Source organism: Solanum lycopersicum, chromosome 5 (genome assembly GCF_036512215.1).
Source record: "Solanum lycopersicum chromosome 5, SLM_r2.1".
NCBI lineage: Eukaryota > Viridiplantae > Streptophyta > Magnoliopsida > Solanales > Solanaceae > Solanum > Solanum lycopersicum.
The window spans coordinates 5,506,430-5,528,982 of NC_090804.1; the positions used below are offsets into that span (position 1 = coordinate 5,506,430).

The window sequence follows — 22,553 nt, forward strand, 5'->3', positions numbered from 1 at the left end:
TATTGGTGTACTGGTCCTAGCTATTAAACTATGAAATCAATAATGCTACATTTGTATAATATTTTGTGCTTGTGCAAGTAAAATTTTTTTAACTTTATGAAATATGTCTCTTGTGAAAATATATACTTATATTGTATTAGATTCAGATTCATTCTATCGGAAACAGTCTGTCTACCTTTCACAAGATAGGAGTAACTAGATTTTCTATCTCATTGTCATAAAGTTGGTAAGTATTTGTCCTTCATTCGAGAAATAAGCTTAAACGTCTCCTCAGCTTCAACTTGCTGTCGTAGATCAGATTGTGAAGATCTATCTGGGTGAAATTTCAGCAATGCTTTTCTGTAAGCAACGCGAACCTGTAACAACATCTTACTCTTTAAGTCTTAAGTGACACTTAAACAAAGACGGAGGATGTTTAGAGAGTGATCAGCGTAAACAAACCTCATGACTAGTACCATCACCAACAGTGATTCCTAATCTACACAACAATGAAGCCATATCATGGCATGTCATTTCAACCTTACTGAGTTCCTTCCGAACTTCAAATCGCATCTGTTCCTTCAAGTTCGTATTCTCCACATCCTAAAGAGATTCATCAGGTAGTTTAAAAGAGTAGGAAAAAATGCAGATAAATATACTGGAAAAAGCCGCGAAATAGATGACAGAAGAGGCCAAGTTGTTATTATACCTTCTTTTGAGTTTCTCTCATTTCCTCCACGCGCTGCATTTGTCTCTTCTCGATTTCTAATAAACGAATATTTTCAGCCTTTTTTCTTCTCAACATCAGCTTCAACTTCTTGGCTTCTTCTGCCTGAATAGGTAAAATGCACATCAGATAACAGTAAATCTTACTTTCTTTTGGCTAATTTTAGTTTTTCCTCTGTAATTAGGTCCATGTGTCATATATTTTACATGGTATTAGAGTCAGGTTCACTCCCGTTTGGGCTCCTGGGTCCACACTCCAGTTCGGCCTGGGCATGAAGAGTGGGAATGGACCGGTGCTTGTATACTTTAGGCAATCATCCCCTCATGAATTTTGGGGCTTAGAACCTGTTTGGATAGGCTTAAAAGTTAGTCAAACTAATTTAAAAGTCAATTTTTTACTTATGCAATCACCAAAGTGGTTTATTTTAAGCCAAAAGCTAAAAGCTAGATGATGGGTGTTTTTTTTTCAACTTAAAAGTTATTTTATGTTGACCAAGTATATTACCTTTTTGCCCTTAATTCTTTTATTATTATTATTATTATTACTATTTTATTATTATTATTATTATTTTATTATTATTATTATGTTATTATTATCATCATCATTATTATTATTATTATTATTATTATTATTATTATTATCGTTATTATTATTTTTATTGTTATTATTTTTTTTTACATTTTATTATCATTACTATTATTTTTTTATTATTATTATTATAATGAAGTGATGATAAAGAAATGTGTGAATGATAGGAAATATTATTAGTTATGGATGTAAAATATAAATTAATTTTGTTTTAATTTTTTATGTAGAAAAACCTTAAATCAATCAATTTTTTATCATGTTAACAGTTTTAAGGATATTTCAGACATTATGATAAAAAAGTGTTTATCGGTACTTATTTGTCAAACACATAAATAACTTTTTTTTTCAACTAAAACACTTTTATTCAAACAGATAAACTACTTATTTTAAAAATAAGTTTTTTTTTTAAGTCCATCCAAACGTTCAAGTGGCAAAGGCGGAGGAACTTTTTGACTTAAGTTGCACACATTGGAGCCTTCCACCATGCGAACTAAGTATGATATTTAAAAGATGAGGAAGGTAGAAGGACAGGCCTATTATCGCGAAGTTTTGAAGGAGCTACTGTTGGTCCTAAACGTTGGGTCAAACAGATTTCTCGGCATTATATACAAATAATAATAAACACATAAATAACCAGAGTAGGATCATACATATAAATTGTTTTTCTAATGTATGACCATGAAAGGGAGAGAAGGTTTCATTGACCTATGCACACTCTTACAGTTTTACTCTCTACATACTGGCTGCGATAATTCAGACACCCCTGGAGCCTATAGACTACAACGCGGAACACAAAAGTAGAAAACAACATATCCTGTGAAGGCAGATTGACTATTTCTGATAGACTCTCGATTCAATAATAAATAAAAGTAGAGAACATCAACAGATGGCACAGACTAATGAACACCGAAAACATAACAGGACAAAATTTAACAGCACAAAGTACACCTGAATCGCCAACGCTTTTTGCCTAGACGCCAATTCTTCCTCTAATGCCTTTTTGTATTCAGAGGTCTCTTTGATCCTTTCTCTCTGAGTAGTAATACAGTTATTATTGCTTTCATCATCATCATCGATGAAGATTATATCACCTCGAAACTTCTTAGGTGTCGATTCAGGGACATCAATAAAAATAACATTACTAAAACTTCCACTCAACTCATCATCAATCAGAATAACATGATCAGCTCCTTCACCATCATTGCACCTCCTCAACATCTTTGTCTCGGATAGTAAACACCCTCACTTCCAACCTGAAGGTTGTAAGATCGAGTCAGGAGCAAAAAGGTGGGACAAATTAATAAAAAAAATCACAAAATGAGTTTTACAATCTATTTTCGCTTTTATTAGGATCAATATTGAAGTTAATTAGTGAGAGATTAATGTAGATGATGGTCTTGGTAAGTGTAAACAACACTCTCCGAGATTAGTATTAGTTAAACTTAAAATAATTTTTCAACTTCCATGTAAAAAGAGTTGTATTAACAACAAAATAAAAAATTAGTTGACTTATTTGTATAGTATATATTTGAAGGCAAAAAAAAAAAGACGTGGGAAATGGGGAACATGAATTTAGTCAACTAAGCATAAAAAAATTACAAATGTGTGTTGTTTATTTCCTTTACTACTATCATTGTTATCATAACATTGTTTCAGATCCTTGAATCCTAACATGAATTCGGTAACTATTGTGATAAATTGTTGTGGACAAGTGATGAATTTTGTTGGGCACCTGCTACTGAATTCGATAAATTTTGTTGGGCGACTGATACTGAACCTGGTAAATTTTGGGGCGGAATTGCTACCGAAGGTGTTCAATTTTATAGGGCTATTGATACTGAACCTGGTAGATTATGGTGGGCAAATACTAAATTTTGCAGGGAAACTGGTATTGTACCTGGTAGATTATGGTGGGCAAATGCTACTGAACATTGTAGATTTTGGCGGGGAACTGATATTGAACCTGGTAGATTTTGGTGGGGAATATATACCGAAGCTGGTAAATTTTTGTGTGCGATTGCTAATGGATGTGGTAATCTTTGTTCAGCAATTGCTATTTAACGTGGTAGACTTTGGTTGGCGATTGATACTGAAACTAGCGATTTTTGGTGGAGAACTTCTGTCGAAGGTAGCGAATTTTGGTGGACAATTGCTATCAAAGCTGTTCAATATTGGTTGGCAATTGATACTGAAACTAGCGGTTTTTGGTGGGCAATTGCTATCAAAGCTGTTCAATATTGGTTGGCGACTGACACTGAACCTGGTGAATTTCGGTGTTCAATTGCTAAGTTTTGGTACAGAACTGCTATTGAAACTGGTGAATTTCGTAGTTCAATTGCTAAGTTTTGGTACGGAGCTGCTATTGAAACTGGTGAATTTCGTTGTTCAATTGCTGCTTAACCTGATAAACTTGGGAGTGCAACTGCTAAATTTTGGTGTACAACTGTTAATGTGGGTAAAATTTTTCGGTTGGCAAGTGCTGCTGACGCTTAAGAATTTTGGTTGGCAAGCGATTGAAGTGAAGAATTTATGTGAGCAACTTGTGAATTGGTTCGAAAGGATCAATCACTGGTTTAACATAGCTTTACCCTATCTCATAACTATCGCGTTGTTGCTAGCTCTCTTCGTGTATTATTGCTTTTTACGTACTCAGGCAGGGAGGGCGAAGTTGCAAAGAAGAGAAAAGGCGGAAACTGATCGTTTATTAGAACTCGAGAAGAGAAAGAAACAGCTTTTGGAGGAAATGAGAGAAACTGAAAAGAAGGTATGACATAACTTTGGCCTCATCTGTTATATCTTTTTGTAGTTTTTTGAGTCTCTATTCCATGGCAGTTATGCTGCATCTCTGTTAGTTGAATGTTTCCTTTCTTCTTTTTTTTTTGTTGATCCAAATTTGAAGCTAATTAGTGAGAGATTAATGCACGGTCTTGGAAAGTGTAAACAACACTCTCCTCTTCCTAGTTAATTAGAGATCATTAGAGCCGTCAATATGGGCTACATATGTTGGATCTGTCTGCCCTAACTCGAGATTTAATAGGATTAGACTAAAATTTTTGGAGCCTATTTAAGGAAAGTGTTTTTTAGCCCGGTCTGAATAAACCTACTGATTTATAGGGCTTGAGAAATATCGATAGGGTCGGGCGGATCAATAAAAATTAATTAAAAAATATAATATAATATTAAAATTTAAAATTAAAGAGAGTCTAAACTCAAAACAATTAGGTTCATATTTCTATTTAGATATTTATACTTTTAATTGAAAATAAATTTAATAAATATTATAAAGATAATTTTATTTGTGAATTTAATTAACAAGCAGTAACATTAACATCATGTAATATTATTTTGTCGATATTTATGATGATATTTTTAAATTTAAATTTATAATTTATAATTTAAATTTAAAATTATAAAAAATATAATTTTTTTAGTAAAAAGAGTTGGCCTCATAAGCATGTAGCTCACATATGAGTTGGGTCGACCGACATTTTGGCCAACATAAAAGATGAGTTAGCCCGGCCTGATCCGTAAAATGTCAAAAATTGTATGGGTTAAGCCGAGGCGGAATATTAATAGCTCTAGAGATTATTAGTAATACATAAAATAATTCATCTTTTAGTTTTACTTTTGGAAATCCAATAATTCAATTTCTATGCAAAAATAATTGTATTAACAAAAAAAAAACAAAATGAAATAGTTGACTTATTTTTAGAATTTTGAGTAACAATTTTAAACATGTATTTCCATTAACTTGTACGTATTACTTTTACCACGTAATTTTTTTTTATCATTTTTCTATCACATAAAAGCTATTAATTTACCATACAATGAGTATATTAGTAAGAAAAATTGTCAAATTATATATTTTTTTTAATATTTGATAATAGAGTGTTTAATTAATTTTACGCATAATAAAAAAGAAAATAGAAAGGACTATAGAAAAAAATATTGAAGAAAAGAGGAATAAAAAAAAGAGTAGATAAGGAAGAATTAAAAAAAACACGAAGTTAGATGGTAATGAGTTTCGTATTATAAAGTCCATTAAATAATAATTTCCTTCGTGTAATTAATAATAATTCTAGCTCATTAAACACAACAATAGATGATCATTAGAAGTTTAAAAAATTGTAGTAATAAAGATTTTGATTTTATTTTCAAAGAAAAAAAAAATTAGTCCTTTTTTTTTCTTTTTTTACAATTATGGCAAAATTCTAGCCATTATTGACAATCCTTCTGACTTTCAAATTTTCCATTAAAAAGGTGAATAATTTTGAAGGCAAAGACGTGGAAATTGGGGAATATGAATAGTCAACTAAACACGGAAAAATTTACACATCAATGCATTCATATTATACGAAAAAATCGAAGCACGTTAAATTTTTATGTTCTGTATTTCATAGTTATTATTATAAGTTTAATTCTATACTACTTGAGTTTTTGATTAGTTAGTATGAATTGGGCAAAATTTGTAGTTAATTATTGTGGACAAGTGATGAATTTTGTTGGGCAACAGCTACTGATTTCGATAAATTTTGTTGGGCGGTTGATACTGAATCTAGTAAATTTTGGTGGGAAACTACTAAATTATGGGGCGGAGTTGCTATCGAAGATGTTAAATTTTGCTGGGCAACTGATATTGAACCTGGTAGATGTTGTTGGAAAACTGGTACTGAATCTGGTTGATCTTGCTGGGGGACTAGTGAATTTTGTTGCGGAACAGTTACCAAAACTGGTAAATTTTACTGGAAAACAGGTCTTGTACCTGATAGATTATAGTGGGGAACTGCTGATGAAGCTGATAGATTTTGGTGCGGAATGGCTATCGAAACTGGTAAATTTTGGTGGGCAATTGATACTGAACCTGGTAAACTTTTGTTGGGAATTGGTACTGAATTTGGTTAATTTTTCGGGGCGATTGCTGATGAATTTAGTAGATTTTGGGTGGGAACTGATATCGAAGGTGGTAAATTTTGGTGAACAGTTGCTATCGAAGCTGTTAAATATTTGTTGGCAACTGATACTGAATCTGGTAAATTTAGGCCGGGAACTGGTAAATTTTGGTGTGGAACTGGTAATGAAACTCGTAAATTTTGGTGTACTAGTGTTAATGTGGCTCAAAATTTTCATTTGGCAAGTGCTATTGACGGTTATGAATTTTGGTTGCCAAGTGCTAGTTACGCTGAAAAGATTCAGCCTGCCAGCATTAGTTACGCTGGAGAAGTTTTGTGGGCAAACACTCGTGAATTGGTTTAAAAGGATCAATCACTGGTTTCACGTAGCCTTACCCTATCTCATAATTATCGTGTTGTTTCTAGCTATCTTCGTGTATTATTGCTACTGCGAAAGAAGATTACTGCTCAAGGTGATGGTAACTTTTTAGTGTAATTATTACTGCTGGTTGTTGAGGGGCTATCGGCGTGTATAACACATGAAAAAAGATGGGTTCTATCTATATATATTAGATGTTTTTACTGTTATCTGATGTGCTTTTTACATATTCAGGAAGAAGAAGCGAGGAAGGTGAAGTTGGAAAAAAAAGAAAAGGCTGAAAGTGATCGTTTATCAGAACTCGAGAAGAGAAAGAAGAAGCGTTTGGAGGAAATGAGAGAAACTAAAAGGAAGGTATGACAACTTTTGGCCTCTTCTGTTGTCTATTTCGCGGATTTTTGCAATCTCTTTGATCTCGTATTTCTATTCCATGCTGTGTTATTTACTGTTTAAACCAGCTGATGAATCTTTATAGGACGTTGAGAGTATGAAATTGAAAGAGAATATACGAGCCAAAGTTGGAAAGGAACTCAGTATGCTTGAAACAACATGCCATGATATGGCTTCAGTGCTGCGCGGATTGGGAATCAGTGTTGGTGGTGGCACTATTCATGAGGTTTGTTTACGCTCCGTCTCTAAACATCTTCCATCTTTGTTAAGTGTTACTTAAGAGTAAGATCTTGTTTCAGGTTCGCGTTGCTTACAAAAAAGCATTGATGAAATTTCACCCGGATAAATCTTCAGGTTGTGATATACGACAGCAAGTTGAAGCTGAGGAGAAATTTAAGCTTATTTCTCGAATGAAGGACAAATACTTACCAAATTTATGACAGGAAAATGATTATATTTTACGAATGGAAATTGTGTGTAGACATTTCAATGTGAACAGCTGCACTCAAATGCAGAGCAGGGTTTTATTTCCAGGTTTCGTTGTCATTTACTCGTTTCCTCGTGTTTTTGTTGATGTAAGCATAAAGATAACTCTAAACGGAAAAGGTTCAAAAATGCACTTAACGTATTAGTAATGGTTCAAAAATGTCCTCGTTCCATCTATCTGATCACATATGCCCCTAATGTTAGTTTCAGTCTTAAGATTGCCTCTCCATTAACTACACAACTATATGATATTCAATTAAATGTCATATTTGGTAAACCTAACTCTTTATTAAAAGATAATAAACCTGAACTATAGTGTATGATAATGACAAAACTATAATCTACATGAATCTGTCTTTATATTCATCATATAGATTCCCTACACATCATTATCAAAAGCCTTTTAAGTTTAATCTCAAAGATAAATAGAGATGATACATTTCACTCATTTCTCATATCATAGCTTAAATTACCTATAGATGGATATAGGGAAACTTATCTTAGTCTTCTTTTTCAGTACTCTTTGCTTCTATCTCCTATGGACACTCTTAAAATTCGTTTATTCAGTATGGTGGATGCCACTTCAAACACAAAATAAAATGAACTCTCAGGGCATTAAAGGCCCTTCTTATAGTTTTCCTCATGGAAATACCAAAGATATATCACTGATGAGAAGTCAAACTATGGATAAACCTATGATTGATATTTCTCATGACATTTTTTCAAGGATTCAACCTCATGTTCACACATGGACAAGGATGTACGGTAAGAACATCAATCGTTTATGGATTTAAGTTATATAGGACTGCGTAAATATTTCTTGTATTGTTGTGTTGTCTAATCTGTGATAGCAGGTAAGTACTAGTTTTATATGTAGTTAAGCATGGAGCTAGAGGGGCACAAAGGGGTCTGAATCCCCTTTGTCGAAGAATTACGTTGTATATATCAGGTCAAAGTTGAGTTTTTGTTATTTTACATAGTTGAATATCCTTGATTTCTGTATATTAGTGAAAATTCTGACTTCGTAATTGTTTGTGATCATCTGATAAGTGACCTGATTGTGTAATCACGTCATCATCTGTGTATAGAACTTAAGGTGATCGTTTAATTGTTCGATGTGTTTGGTTTGTTTGGTGACAGGGAGGAATTTCCTCACTTGGCATGGCTCGAAACCATACTTATTTGTCACTGAACCAGAGCTGATCAAAGAAGTATTGTCCAACAAAGAAGACATTTACCCGAAAATGGACATGGAAGGCTATGCGAAGAAACTACTAGGGGAAGCACTTATAACAAATGAAGGTGAAAAATGGGCAAAAGTAAGAAAACTGGCAAACCACACTTTCCATGCAGAAAGCCTGAAAGTAAGTACTACGGTATCAGTAATTTCGTCTTTAAAATGTTAAAAGTATTGATCTTAGTATAAACGGATGGAATTATGCACAGCGTATGGTGCCAGAAATGAGTGAAAGTGTAGCGGAAATGCTAGAAAGATGGAAAGAACACGAAGGAAAAGAGTTCGATGTGTTCAAGGATTTTGGACTGTTAACAACTGAAGTAATTTCTAGGACAGCATTTGGAAGTAGCTACATGGAAGGCAAACATATTTTCGAGATGGTGGCAAAATTGACAGCAATAACTGTAAAGAATCTTTACACTGTCAAATTTCCTGGAATCAGGTAGTCTGCATACTATTTAATGGAATATCGTTAGACGTTTATGCCTCGTTGTTAATTATCTTTTCTCCGCCTTTGCAGTTGGCTTATAAGAACAGATGATGAAATTGAAGCAGAGAAACTTGAAAGAGGGATCAAGAACTCAATTCTTGAGCTAGTAAGTAAAAGAGAAAAGGGTAAAGATGGCATGTATGAAAAGTTTGGGAATGATTACCTAGGACAACTTATGAAGCTTTTGCATGAATCCGACACGAACAAGAGGATCACCATAGATCAAATGATCGACGAGGTCAGGACATTGTATGGTGCTGGTCATCTTACAACGACAAGCTTACTTGGCTGGTCTGTTTTTCTCTTGGCACTTCATCCCGAATGGCAAGAAAAAGCCAGAAAGGAAGTTTTTTTATTCTGTGGCCTTGAAAAACCAACTTCTGATGCAATTGCAAGACTAAGAACAGTAAGCAACACTCTCAGACTTGAATTGTGCTTACGTTGTTAGAGAGAGTACACTTTTACTTAAGTTGTTAGAACGAGTACCCCTTTATTTACTTAATTATAGCTCCAACAGTTTCTTTTTTGTCGTTTGTTGCAGATGAACATGATACTTAATGAATGTATGAGATTGTATCCTCCAGTTATTACAGTGACAAGGAAAGTTGAACGCGAAGTTAGACTGGGGAGCATGACTCTTCCAGGTAACATGACTATTTTCATGCCAATTCTGGCACTGCATCATGATCCTCAAATATGGGGTGAAGACGTTCACGTCTTCAAACCAGAGAGGTTTGCAGAAGGGGTAGCTAAAGCAACTAACAACAAAGCAGCAGCATTCTTTCCCTTCGGATTAGGACCTCGTACCTGTGTTGGTCTGAACTTCACAACCAACGAAACAAAGATTACTTTATCGATGATTTTGCAGCGTTATAAGTTCACTCTGTCACCTAATTATGTGCATTATCCATCTGATATTTTCCTTTTGACTCCCAAAGATGGAGTTAAAGTTGTGCTTGAATCCATTTAGGTATATCAATGTCTCTAAATGATGTACAATAAATAATTTGCTATGAAAAAACAAATTAAAGCTTCTGAATTCAGAATTCTTATTTTTCTTCTTAATTTCAGTTACTTACGCAATGTGTACGTAGAACCTAACCCTACCTTGTGAAGGTCAAGAGACTGTTTCTTCTGATGTAGTATATCAAAATCTACATACATTATGCGATCGGGATTATAATTCTGAGCATTCATATTGACCAAAGTATCTATAAAGAAACTACATTTAGTAGAGTGATCAATTAAGTTTGAGACACAATATATATCTTCATTGACATACTGTTAAATTAACTTGCATAAGCACCAAATAATATACAATTGTGCCATTATTGATTTCTATTATTATAGGTATGACCACACTTATATTATACAATTGTAACATTATTGATTCCATATTATCATTACTTTTATTATAATCTTTATAATGAAAGACAGATAAAATAAAGACAAAGGATATCAAATCAAAGATGATATTAAAATGATATCTTCCTCACATGGCCATTAGTTATATGAAAATTAGATAATATTCCAAGAGAAAAAAAAAATACTCAGATTGTTTGTATTTTCTCTGTTTCTCATGTCACTTAACATGTTTCTTAAAGATTTAAAAAGAGCAGCTTTCAGATATAGCAAACATAAAAATAATATTTGTATGTTATAACTATAATTTGTATAATTGCGCTCGATAATAAACTCTATGTTTACTATAGAGCATCAGATTGTATAATTCACTTGCTATGGAGCATCAGATTGTATAACTCGCTGTCTCTACTTCAGATTTGTATGATTTAGCTGACAAGTCATTTGTATAAATCGTTGTCAGCCTCTCATTTGTATAAATCACTAACAACTTCTCAATTCAATTTTTATGTGTTTGTACATCTGCATAAAAATTTGAATTTGTATGCAATTGAATCAAAATAAAACGTTTGTATATCATATCTCTCCCTGGTTTTATACAAACACAAATTGTACATTGTATTTTGTATAATCTGTATTTTAATAAAGCAAGAAGGAGAAAAAGACAAAAGAGAACTGGCCAGGAAAAATTTTTATTGTATAATTTTAAGTGTATAGGACGGGTATATATGTATTTGCATTTGTGTATATAAATTTCTCTCGCTTTATACAAACAGAAACACAATATATACATTTGTGTTTGTATAAAGTGAGAGAGGCGAGGGAGAGACTGGAGAGCGAGAAATTCAGGGAGAGAGGTGAATGATAACACTCTTTGGTGATAGCATTTAATTTGAATTAATAATTTGTTATTATTTACAATTTTCCCTTTAAGAACTCATGAAAATGGACTATTTAGAGATTAAAATTCAGCTACTTCATCCGTTCCAAAATAAGTATTACCTTAGGTAAAAATCATGTTCATTAAGAAAGAAAGAAATACATGTAGCTTAAAAATCATTATTTTGTTCGTTTGTTAAAACAAGTATTTTGTATATATATATTCTCATTTTAAAAGGGTGACAATGATAATGATAAATCCTACATACGCCACAGCTCAAAGGAGACGCTAAACAGATTCAAGAATATAATAGCTAAATAAAGAAATAATTAACAGAACAAACCATATATAATGACAAATTTGATATAATCACATCAATACGTTACTAAACCTACATTTCAAAAAGCCACAAACAGATAGATAGGTCAAAAGAGAAGAAGATAGTTAAATAAAAGACTACTACATATTTAATTAATAATAATAATGAGGACCAACATATATAATAAAAATTTGATTTGACTAATTTCAATCTGTGGTCTTGGAACGTATTAGGGCAAAGAAAATAAATCTTAGTATTCTAGAAAATGTTGAACGTCCATAAATAGATCCATAAAGATCTTCAGCAGCTCTCCGACGCTCCTCCCTCATCGTAATCACAATTATAATCATAATTATCATCGTAATCACAATTATAATCATAATTATCATCGTGATCATAATCATCATCATCATAATCGTAATCATAATCATAATCATAATCATCATCATCTTACCAAACCATTGTTCGATTTGAATTAGCAGTGCTTTGAGATGAACCCATTATAGTAGAATTCAACAATTGTTGCTAAGCAAAAAAATGTTGATTTTGTGGAGTACTAGTATAGTAGTATAAATATAGTCACTTGGATAATTAAGAGACTGTTGAGGTTGCCTACTTTTGGATTAATTAATGCTATTGAATTAAGTGCCAAAATGAGATGTGGATGATCAATTTCACTTAGGTAATAATCAATGGTCACTAAGCATGCAAAGATTAATATTATATATATATATTACTGAAAGCATCAACAACAATAAAAAGTTAAAAGTTTGAATTATAGTTTTACTCTTTTTAAAAATTAAATTGTTATAAATATTTAAAGTTTTGATTGGATAAATTTAATCAAAATGTTGATGATTTTTACACTTTCTGATATTAATTCCTAATTAAATATCTAATTTAATGTATCATCTATAATCTATATGTATATAATAATTTTAATTTTTTTAAAAAAAAAAAAATAGTATCTTCCTAAATTGCTATACTTTTCCTCTTCTCAGAACTTTTTCCTTAACCCCTCTCATGAATAATATAATTTATATGGATAAAGTATTATCATTTATGATAAATAACGGTGCAAATATGCAAAATGGAGACACACGTTGATAATGTCCTCTCGATTATTATTAAACAATAACTCTAGCTTCACAAATTTAAATTCATTGATGCTTAATTACCTGATAAGAACTTTAGTTGTTCTTTCTACATGGTTTGCTAACTTTAATTTTCTTTTTCATATTCTTCATTAATTTATTATAATTTTCTAATTACTTATTTAACTTTTATACTCTTAATATTCATAACTCTCATCTTTACATATTCATAACCTCCAAATATTTAAACTAAAACTTTAAGATATCTTTTGATATTCCTTCTATTCTATCTATATAAATTTAACTTCTTTATCTCATGAAACCCCTACCAAGATTATTAGGTCATTATTTTTATTCTATAGTTAAAGTAGATGAATAAGACTCTTGAATTTTGATAGGGTATGGAAGGAGTCGATAAGAACTCAGAGAGTAGTGTACTTATTTTTTCATCTATATATACATCAGTCTTATAAGAATAATGTCTACATTGCATTTTTTTCTTAAATTTGTTCATTTTTGTCTTTTTTTTCTCTATTAGACTTCTTAATTTAGTTTTCTATGAATGTTTTATTGTCTAAGTCTTTATCCTTATTTTGTAATTGTTACATTTTATCATTCATTACAATATATATATATATATATATATATATATATATATCACGAAATTTTAGTCATTCTAACGTATCTAAAAAAAATTCACATAAAACAAACGTGCTCAGAAACTAGTGTAATCATACACATGGACCATAAAATCTTAGTACTCGATAAATTAATAATTTCTCTTAATTAATAATAATGTATTTTGGCCCTTAATATTTGGCACGAATAAAAATATTTTTCTAAAAAACAAAAGATTTTTCTATTTATTTTATTGGTGAGTAGAAAATACTTTATGTACAAAAAATTTAGTATTTAATTTATAAATGAAAAATGTTTATGAGAAAATATCTTTTATTTTTACTAGAGAGTAAAAAAATATTTTTGAAATAGAAAATATTTTTTAAAAATGTTTTAATTTTTTTTTTTGGGGGGGGGGGAGGGGGGGGGAGAGAGGGAGGTGTGTGTGGATGTTTTGAGGGTAGGGTAGGGACAAAATAAATTATTCAACAAACAAACTGTAATAGAAGTTGGAGGAGAATTTTGAAAAATATTTTCTTTAATTTTTTAAGAATGGTCATTTTTCTTAAATTTGAGGAAATGAGTTGATATGAAAAATATTTTTCAACAAATTTAACCCAATCAAACATGAAAAATTGAGAAATATTTCTTCCTACCAAACACACCCTTAATTGAAATTATCCTTAATGTATAATAAAAATATTTTATTTTGATTCTTAATGTATAATAGGTATTTATTTTGATCCTTCATATATTTGATTTGCTTGAAATCATCCTTAATGTATCATAAATATATTTATTTTGGTAATTGATATATTTTAAGTGATTGAAGATTTCAATTAAATTTTCAGTCAAGTTAAATTTTAAAGGACCATTTGGTCATTTTGTCAATGTGTAGCACCCTCTTTTAGAAAGTTACCTTATTTTGTCTTTTTCTTTTTGTGGGGTTAATTCATTTTTGGTGAATTACCTAAAATTATGATTTACCACCTACAATCATGCTAACAAAATAACAATGGTCTTTGGTAAATTCATTACCTTTTTGACTGAATCTTTAAATTCATATTTTATTATTATTATATAGAAGGTAACAAGTGATATTTTGAATTCCTAAAAATATGATTTACTACAATTAATTATCTTGGATAAACTTGATAGTATTATTTAATCCTTATAAAAAAATTTATTTTTATCTCATTAGATCTTTGTAAAGTTATATTTTTCTTATTCACTTTTTGTCCTTCCCATATATATGTTTAATAACCTAATTGATTTAGTAGTACAGGAACTTATTTAGATTTAAGTATAAATAAATCAAAATAATTTTTAAATATTTTTTATTATTATTTAAGTAAAATTTAAAAAGTGTTTATAAACACTTAATTTTAATCTAAGATGATGAAAGACAATCATAAATTAAAATTTCTAACTTATAATAAGTCATATTTAATCCAAACAACTTCGTATATTTAGCTAAATAATTGTATATTTAAAGCAAATGATTCTCTTTAGTCATGTAGTGGAAGACTATGGAAGTCTTTTAAAAGAGAAAATATTACTATTATCTTTTGTTTGTATATATACTATAAAGAAAAAAAAAAGTTGGGTTGAAGATGTGGAGTTCGGAGCTTATAGGGTACAAAATATTAACAAAAATTATAAAAGGTATATAAATTTTTATATTAACTAAAATGATAAAATCGCTGGAACAACAGCGATTTACTCCACCGGAAAAAGCAAAATCGTTGTCACTACAACGATTTTGCAAAATGTGAATTTTTTTTTAAAAAAATTGAAATCGCTACTTAGGCAGTGATTTTCAATATTTAGTAATTTTTTATTTTTTAAAAAAAAATCGTTACCTAGGAAGCGATTTTTAATTTTTTTATAAATTTTTTTTAAAAAAAAAAGAAAATCACTGTCTAGGCAACGATTTTATAAAAGAAAAATAAATATAAAAAGAAAAAAAAAGTTGGGTGGAAGATGTGTCCCACAAACATGCCATTAGACTAAAAGAAATGTAGAATGTAAAATACTTTGAAATAGACACAAAATTTTATTTTATAGAGAGAGAGAGATCATACTTTCTTACTAATAATAAAAATCTATTTCTTTCTTTCAAAATAGAAAAAATAGAAATGGTTTTGGCTGAAATAATAAGCTTTGTGATGGAGATATTGAGGGAAGCCTTACTCATTATGATAAAGTTTTGTGGTAAATTGATACAATTTTTTGGTTATGAAGTACTAGAAATACTAAAAAGAAATGGTGGTGAAGTGCTACTAACACTTGAGAATTTCACTTGGCTAGTGAAGAATTTTTGTGGACAACTTATGAATTGGTTTCACTTAGCTTTACCCTTTCTCATAATAGCGGTAATTCTAGCTATCTTCCTATATTTTTTCTACTTTCGAATCGGAATACTTTTCAGTATAATGGATCATCTCAAAATCGCGTGTGTTATGATGATTAAGATTGTGAAAAATCTCTTTATATATTGTTGGAAGAGCGTGAAAGATCTCTTTATATATTGTGAGAGATCAAGCAAAAAACTTATTATCATGATGATGAGATATATATATATATTTTTATGTTGCTTGAGAAGCAAAAAACCTATTGACAAGAAGATGAAAGCTCCTTGTGATATGCTTGCCTAGCTAATTGATGAAGATCTACAATCTACAATGAGCACAACCTTTTGTAATGATGTATATTAGTAACTACTACTATCTTCGTTCACGTTTAATTACTTGTTATATTTGGGAGGAAAAAATATCGAAATGTATGAGTAATAGTTTATTTTGGTCTATAATATATTATTTCACTAGATTGAAATGTGTATCGATATTTAATTATGGATCAATTTAACAGAATTTGTCATTGTTCTCTTTGTTAGCTCAAAAAAAAAATTCATTAAATACTCTAACATCTGTCGTATCTGCTTTTTCTAACATAATTTTCTAATTTTCACTCTTGTAATTTAACATATATGAATATTAGGTTTGTGGAATAATATATTAGGAAAAAGAAAAAAATTATTGTAGAAAAAAAAAGTGATTATCATCAGATTTTATCGAGTTGGAATCAATAAAGAAGACATTATTGAGTTTTCTTAATCATGCACGATCCATAGTACAATTTAATAAAATTTTTTTTAGGCATAATACACATATTAAATTTTAAATTTATTTTTAAATTTTAACTTTTGAGCTCAAACTTTTATAGTGCACAAATAGACACTTTAACTATCCTATCTTTCAATAAATAATTACGCGATTTTTGAAGCCAAAATGCGTGAAATGCAAATGCTCCCACGTGTATTAGTGAGCCAATCAGTGGCTGTCAACTGACTAAATATTTTACGTGTTTTTTTTATAAAAAAAAATATCTTACATGTCATTTTGAAACTAAAAAAAAAATTAAAATTAATTTTAATTAATATAAAAGAGAGATTCATTAAGGATAGAATTGTCATTTCACGCATTTTTCCAGGTAGAAATCGCGTGTTTATTTACTGAAAAATGGAATAGTTAAAATGCCTATTTGTACACTATGAAAATTTAAGATCAAAATTAAAATTTAAAACCAAATTTAAAATCTAATATATATATATTATGCCTTTTTTTATCTATAAAATTTATTAGATTTAAGATAAAAGATCAAAATGAACACTTTTCTATCTTACATTTCAATCAAAGTGCAAAATAATCATTATCTATTTAAGGATTATTTTGATCATTTTTTCATACGTTTTACCTCAAATAATGCTCACTTTATCATTCATTTATTACTAATATATTTAAATAAATATATTTTCTTAAAGGAGAGTAACTATTTGAGGGTAAAAGACAGAAATTACTTTTAAATAAATTACTACTTCTTTATTATAAGTTTATAATTACAGAAACTCCAAACTGATATAATAATATAATATAAGTGTTAATATATTAATTTAATAAACATAATATATTAATTGTTAAATAAAATACATTATATTTTATACAAATATACTAATTTAATATACATTTTATACATGATACACTAATGTGATACACAAAATATATTAATCATATGTGTAAGAAACATTGATTAAATGTGTTGATACATTAATTCGATGCGCGAAAAATAAAATATTTTGAGAATTTATAAAATTAATAGACAATAATGATGATAAAAGAAAAAAACTTAGCTATTTTTTTTTATTAAGTTCAAAATTCATTTTTTCACTGTACCAATATTTTTCCAACAGAAAATAGAATTTTTTTTAAATTACAAAAAAATCAATATTAATAATTCTTTTGTAACCTACAATGTAAAAGTTAATTAGACAGTCGACAAGCATATTAATAATCCTTCCTGTTTCATTTTTTATTTGAATTTCAAAACAAAATTAATATAATTAATATAACTAAATAAATATATTTTCTTAAGGAGTAATTATTTTATTTGAATAATCGAGAAAGAATATATTTAATGTCATTGAATGTCTATTTCGCTTCCCCTGTTGTCGATTGGAAAATTGGAACATTAAGAAATTAATAATTGAAATTGTGAATTTATATTAATCACAAAGTTGATGAATTAAAAAATTAAATATTATTAAGAAATTTTGCTTTTTTTCCAAAGTAATATTAATTAAGGATATAATATATAAAATATTTTATTTTTTCTTAATTTGTTAAAATGAACAAGTAATTAGAAATTATTTGATAGTTAAATAATAATAGAGAAGTAAAAAATTAATTAAAACAATATATACTAAGCAAGAATATAATATATAAATAACTTTAACTCTTAATCACAACACCATTAAATAATATTTTCATCTCCAAAAGATTCTTAATTTGACGAATAAAAGCGTTCTCTTTTTGAAAGACTATCCAATGACTTCTTTTATTAGTGCATGAACAGAAATTTACTTCATTATTAAGTTACCTAATTATGTTATGTATTTTTTCTTTTTACCCATATACATTATATAAAAAATGATCGGTAATTAAAAATATGTATTTTTAATGACAATTGACATTCTCTGTATATGTTTTTAAAGTCTATAAAAATTTTAATATTTTTATTAATATTAATATATATTACTGCGAAAAATTATATTTGTTGTAGTAGTATTGTATGTGAGTTTTGTATTGCAATTTATTATCCCTTGTGGACCTAGTTAATCGAGTAGTTACTAATTTATATTTATTTTAAATAAGTTTAAGAAATGGTTACAAGAAAATAAAAATATGGGAGATAGACGTAATATCGTAAATTAAATAGGAAATGAATATTATAGAGCGAAACTTAGAAAGATGTCTCTAAAATTTTTCCTTTAATTTATTCAAATAATACTTAAAAAAATATTTAAAAACTAATATATACTTGAAAGAAATCAACCCAAATGAGATGTAATTACTCAAGCTAGGTTATATATATATACACATTTCATAATTGAAAAAAATAACTTTACAAAGATTTCACGTAAATAAAAAATTTAACATAAAGATTTCATAAAATTATCAAATTTACCCAAGATTATTGTGAGCATGGTTGTAGTAAATCATATTTTTAGAAATTCAAAATAGTTCTTGTTTACATTGTCACCAAAAAGTAATTGAACCAAAAGAGAAAAAGGACAAAATAAGGTACCTTAATAATGAAGAATCCTAAAACACACTTTAATTTTCAAATTTCAAATTTCTACTCATCAATTTTAATTTTTTTTTTACCCATTTTATCGAATATCAAAAATTTATGATCAAATAAAAACACTTCAAATTAAAAAAAAAAACCAAAAATATTTATTATTGGTATACAAACTCGTAAAATACCCTCTTAATACATATTAGTACATTTAATTTTTTAAAATTTTTTAACTCTGTTATTAACTTCGATAATATTTTCTACGACGATGAATTACATTTCTCCTTTTATTATTTTCTCTGCAGCAGCAACGACAAATTAAGGACAACAAAATCACCATCAACCCAATTGAAATGACAAATCCTACTGGGGATTCCATAAACATCTTCAAAATATCTTCTATTGATTTCATCTTCTCAATTACTGCTTTGCCTCTTACCTTCAATTCACCTCTTCCAAATTCCATCACTCTTGCTTACAACGATGAAAACAACAACAATATATTTAACGTAATTTCACAAAACTCTATAAAAAAAAAAAAAAATATACATAAATTTCACCTTCACTCTTCGATTCAAAGTCTAATTCGCCTTTCTAGTTTGATACAAACTTTTCAGATCGATAGTGTACTTAAACAATTTCACAAGGTTTGATATTAATTTCTACCACCTAACTTTCATCCAACAATATTAATTATTGGATCGATACCGTTGATAAAGCGACAACTTGTTAGATGGTAGATGAATTTAAGTAATGTCACGCTTCATTTAATACTTTTTTTTCGTTTCAATTTGAACGATAATTTCATGTTAAAATAAAATATATTTATAAATATCAAAATACAAACACATAGTATACATGATTATAATATCAAGATACTTTAAATTCAAACTTTGAAAATATTAAATATCAAATAATAATAATACCGAAATTAGTTATTTCCGCGAGCGGAGATTGCGGAAATAGGATTTAGGACTGCTTTCAAAATCACGCCTTTGTATCCTTACATTATTCCTTCCCGGAGCTTTCATCGTCTTCCCATTTCCGCCGCCGTCGCCGCCGCTGAAGCACCGGCGGAGGAACAAAATCAGCAGAAATCCGATTGGAATGGAGATATACAGTGGAGTTTCTCGGATCGAATTCAGTGGAGGAGCTTTTTCCAGTAACCAGTGAGATGAGGTTCGTACAAACGGCGCCGTTTTCACGATAATCTCCTTCGTATTTTTCAGTAGCCAGTCGGATGAAATTCGCACGACCGGCATCATTTTCACGGCAATCTGCTTCAAATTTCCCGATAACCAATTGAATAAGATCCGTGCATATTCCGATACAAACGACGGCGTCGTTTTTAAGACGATCTCCTTTGCGTTTTCCACCATATTCATCTCCTTCAATTTCTCCACTGCAGCTTTTGCTACACTCTCTATGTTCTCCATTGATAATTTCTGCTCCGATTTTTTCGTCTCTATATATAATTCTCACTCTATGTTTGGCCGGATTTTATAAAAATGGAAGATTCCACCAAAGCCCATGGTTTTGTTAGGGTGTTTTACTTTATCAATTCGACTTATCGGTTATAATAAAAAAAATTATGATATTAATTTGATATTAATTATTAGTTATTGATCGTTTTAAGTTATCAATTTAATAGTTGAAATTTGACATAAAATAAAATAAGCAATTGAAATCACGTAAGAATTATATAATGAATCAAATAAATCATGCACATGAGTTGATAGATTGTATCTTTCTTAAGAGGGAAAATACATGGAAAAACCCTGAACTTGATTCGAGATATGCTGAAATAAGCAAAAGTTTGAGAGCCAAAAATAAAAAACATGAAACTAAATTTTAATTCTAAGAGTTTATATATTGAATGATTATATATAGTTTATAATTAATTAACCTATCATAACAGTTAAGAATCAATAAATTAATTACTTTAAAAAATTAAAATAGTTATAACTGATTACTGATGAACCGAAAGCTTTTTTTTTTTAACAGGTTAGTTTGTATGGTTATTACTCGATGTATCATATTTTTAATTTAACTAGTATAATATTTATTTTAATTACTACTTAAATTCTATTATAACATAATCAATTATCTTTATTAAATTAATATTAAAAGATATTTATGATAATATAATATAATATAAAATAAAATAAAACGAGGAAAAGAAAAGCCTTTTGTTGACTGACCTAGTTAAGATTTTTATATTTTTTTTAAAATAGGTTCAAATGGTCCATAGACAATTATTTTCTGCAATATGCGGGGTCCATTTTCCACCTAAAATATGGAACAACCTTAAACATATTTTGAGCAATATTGAATATCAATCTTTTCTTTTTTATATTTTCTCCGTTTCAAAAAAGAATGAGCTCATTTTTTTAGTGTATTTTGAAAAGAATAATTTTTTTATTTGATAATATTTTAATTTTAGTTTTTCATGCGACATGTTTAAGATTACAAGATGAAAGGATAATTTTGTACATTCGATACAACTTTTATTTTAGATCATAAAATTTAAAAATTATTTTTATTTTCTTAGATTCAGTGTCAAGTCATACTAGGTCAATTTTTATAAAACCGGAAGAGTGTTGTTATATTGACGGTCCATACGAAAGCTTTTTTTTTTAAAAAAAGTAAATTATTATTTAGCTTGGTAGGTGGAGAAATGTTATCATGCTTTTCTTTCTATAATAATAATAATTGTACTATTAGTCTTGTAATTTTTTATCCTTTAAATTATGTTTAATTAATTTGATTGCTCTTCTCATGGTTAATTACCAGAACTAACATAGATAAATAAATCAATGATTTATTGAAAGATTAATGTGACCATTAGAATACTATAATGAATTTTATACTTTCTTTAGTTCAAATATAAATCATAAATATAATACGGAAACAAATAACATGCACATTAATTATATTTTTAGCATTATGTATTTTTCATTCCTAACAATAAAGAAAAATATTTTGTAACTATAGCAATTTTAACAATGATATGCAGCATTATGTTGGATATTAGCTAAAGCCAAAATTTAGAAAAGAGAGTCCGTTTATTCATCTAATATATCTTTTATTATTCTTATATATTCTAAAAAAAATCGTAGTTTTTGATCATTTAATAGTTTTTTTTTCAATCGTAACATTTCTCGTAATATTTTGTTGGACAAAAATAAAAATATATAATTTATTATATGTTATGTGATAATACAAATATTTAAATTTTTCTTATTGCTTATAAGTTTTAAAAAGTTTTTCATAAAAACTTATTGTTATATAGACTATAAAAATTATTCTAAAAGTGTTTAAAACTAAAAATAATACTTCACTTCATTGAATATGCAAATAAGAGTTTTTTTTTAAAATATAATATTTCATAATACTTTTAATCAAAAAACTAATATTATAGTGGTTGTTGCCTTTAGAAGACATTCAAAGTAAATGCAATATTTTTTTAAAAAATTCA

General features: G+C 28.7%; 4 protein-coding genes across 11 annotated transcripts; 2 read left to right on the plus strand and 2 right to left on the minus strand.

The window, feature by feature from the left end:
• Positions 1-11: 11 nt before the first annotated feature.
• Positions 12-923, minus strand: LOC112941530 (uncharacterized). Its single transcript, XM_026031064.2, has 3 exons — positions 689-923; positions 442-582; positions 12-356 (listed from the first exon to the last, which is right to left on the minus strand). The coding sequence occupies exons 1-3, from the start codon at positions 830-832 to the stop codon at positions 216-218; spliced, it is 426 nt and encodes a 141-aa protein (XP_025886849.1). The 5' UTR covers positions 833-923; the 3' UTR covers positions 12-215.
• A 1,981-nt stretch (positions 924-2,904) lies between these two features.
• Positions 2,905-7,615, plus strand: LOC101261118 (uncharacterized). 4 transcript variants are annotated; one of them, XM_069297838.1, is made up of 4 exons: positions 2,905-4,058; positions 6,797-6,916; positions 7,038-7,178; positions 7,252-7,615. In XM_069297838.1, the coding sequence occupies exons 1-4, from the start codon at positions 2,967-2,969 to the stop codon at positions 7,390-7,392; spliced, it is 1,494 nt and encodes a 497-aa protein (XP_069153939.1). In that variant the 5' UTR covers positions 2,905-2,966; the 3' UTR covers positions 7,393-7,615. The 4 variants fall into 4 exon arrangements, with proteins under 4 accessions (XP_069153939.1, XP_069153940.1, XP_019069617.2 ...); XM_069297839.1 differs by having other exon boundaries at positions 7,307-7,615; XM_019214072.3 differs by lacking the exon at positions 2,905-4,058 and adding an exon at positions 4,351-6,656.
• A 167-nt stretch (positions 7,616-7,782) lies between these two features.
• On the plus strand, positions 7,783-10,204 carry LOC101260816 (cytochrome P450 CYP749A22-like). 4 transcript variants are annotated; one of them, XM_069297836.1, is made up of 6 exons: positions 7,893-8,203; positions 8,293-8,393; positions 8,579-8,802; positions 8,885-9,117; positions 9,196-9,571; positions 9,707-10,204. In XM_069297836.1, exons 3-6 carry the CDS (start codon positions 8,683-8,685, stop codon positions 10,133-10,135), a joined length of 1,158 nt encoding a protein of 385 aa, XP_069153937.1. In that variant the 5' UTR covers positions 7,893-8,203; positions 8,293-8,393; positions 8,579-8,682; the 3' UTR covers positions 10,136-10,204. The 4 variants fall into 4 exon arrangements, with proteins under 4 accessions (XP_004239025.1, XP_069153937.1, XP_069153938.1 ...); XM_069297837.1 differs by having other exon boundaries at positions 8,293-8,387; XM_004238977.5 differs by lacking the exon at positions 8,293-8,393 and having other exon boundaries at positions 7,783-8,203.
• Positions 10,205-19,210: 9,006 nt separating this feature from the next.
• Positions 19,211-20,657, minus strand: LOC101261117 (uncharacterized). 2 transcript variants are annotated; one of them, XM_010322543.4, is made up of 2 exons: positions 20,002-20,657; positions 19,211-19,545 (listed from the first exon to the last, which is right to left on the minus strand). In XM_010322543.4, exon 1 carries the CDS (start codon positions 20,509-20,511, stop codon positions 20,011-20,013), a length of 501 nt encoding a protein of 166 aa, XP_010320845.1. In that variant the 5' UTR covers positions 20,512-20,657; the 3' UTR covers positions 19,211-19,545; positions 20,002-20,010. The 2 variants fall into 2 exon arrangements, with proteins under 2 accessions (XP_010320845.1, XP_004239026.1); XM_004238978.5 differs by having other exon boundaries at positions 19,211-19,549.
• Between the last annotated feature and the right edge of the window lie 1,896 nt (positions 20,658-22,553).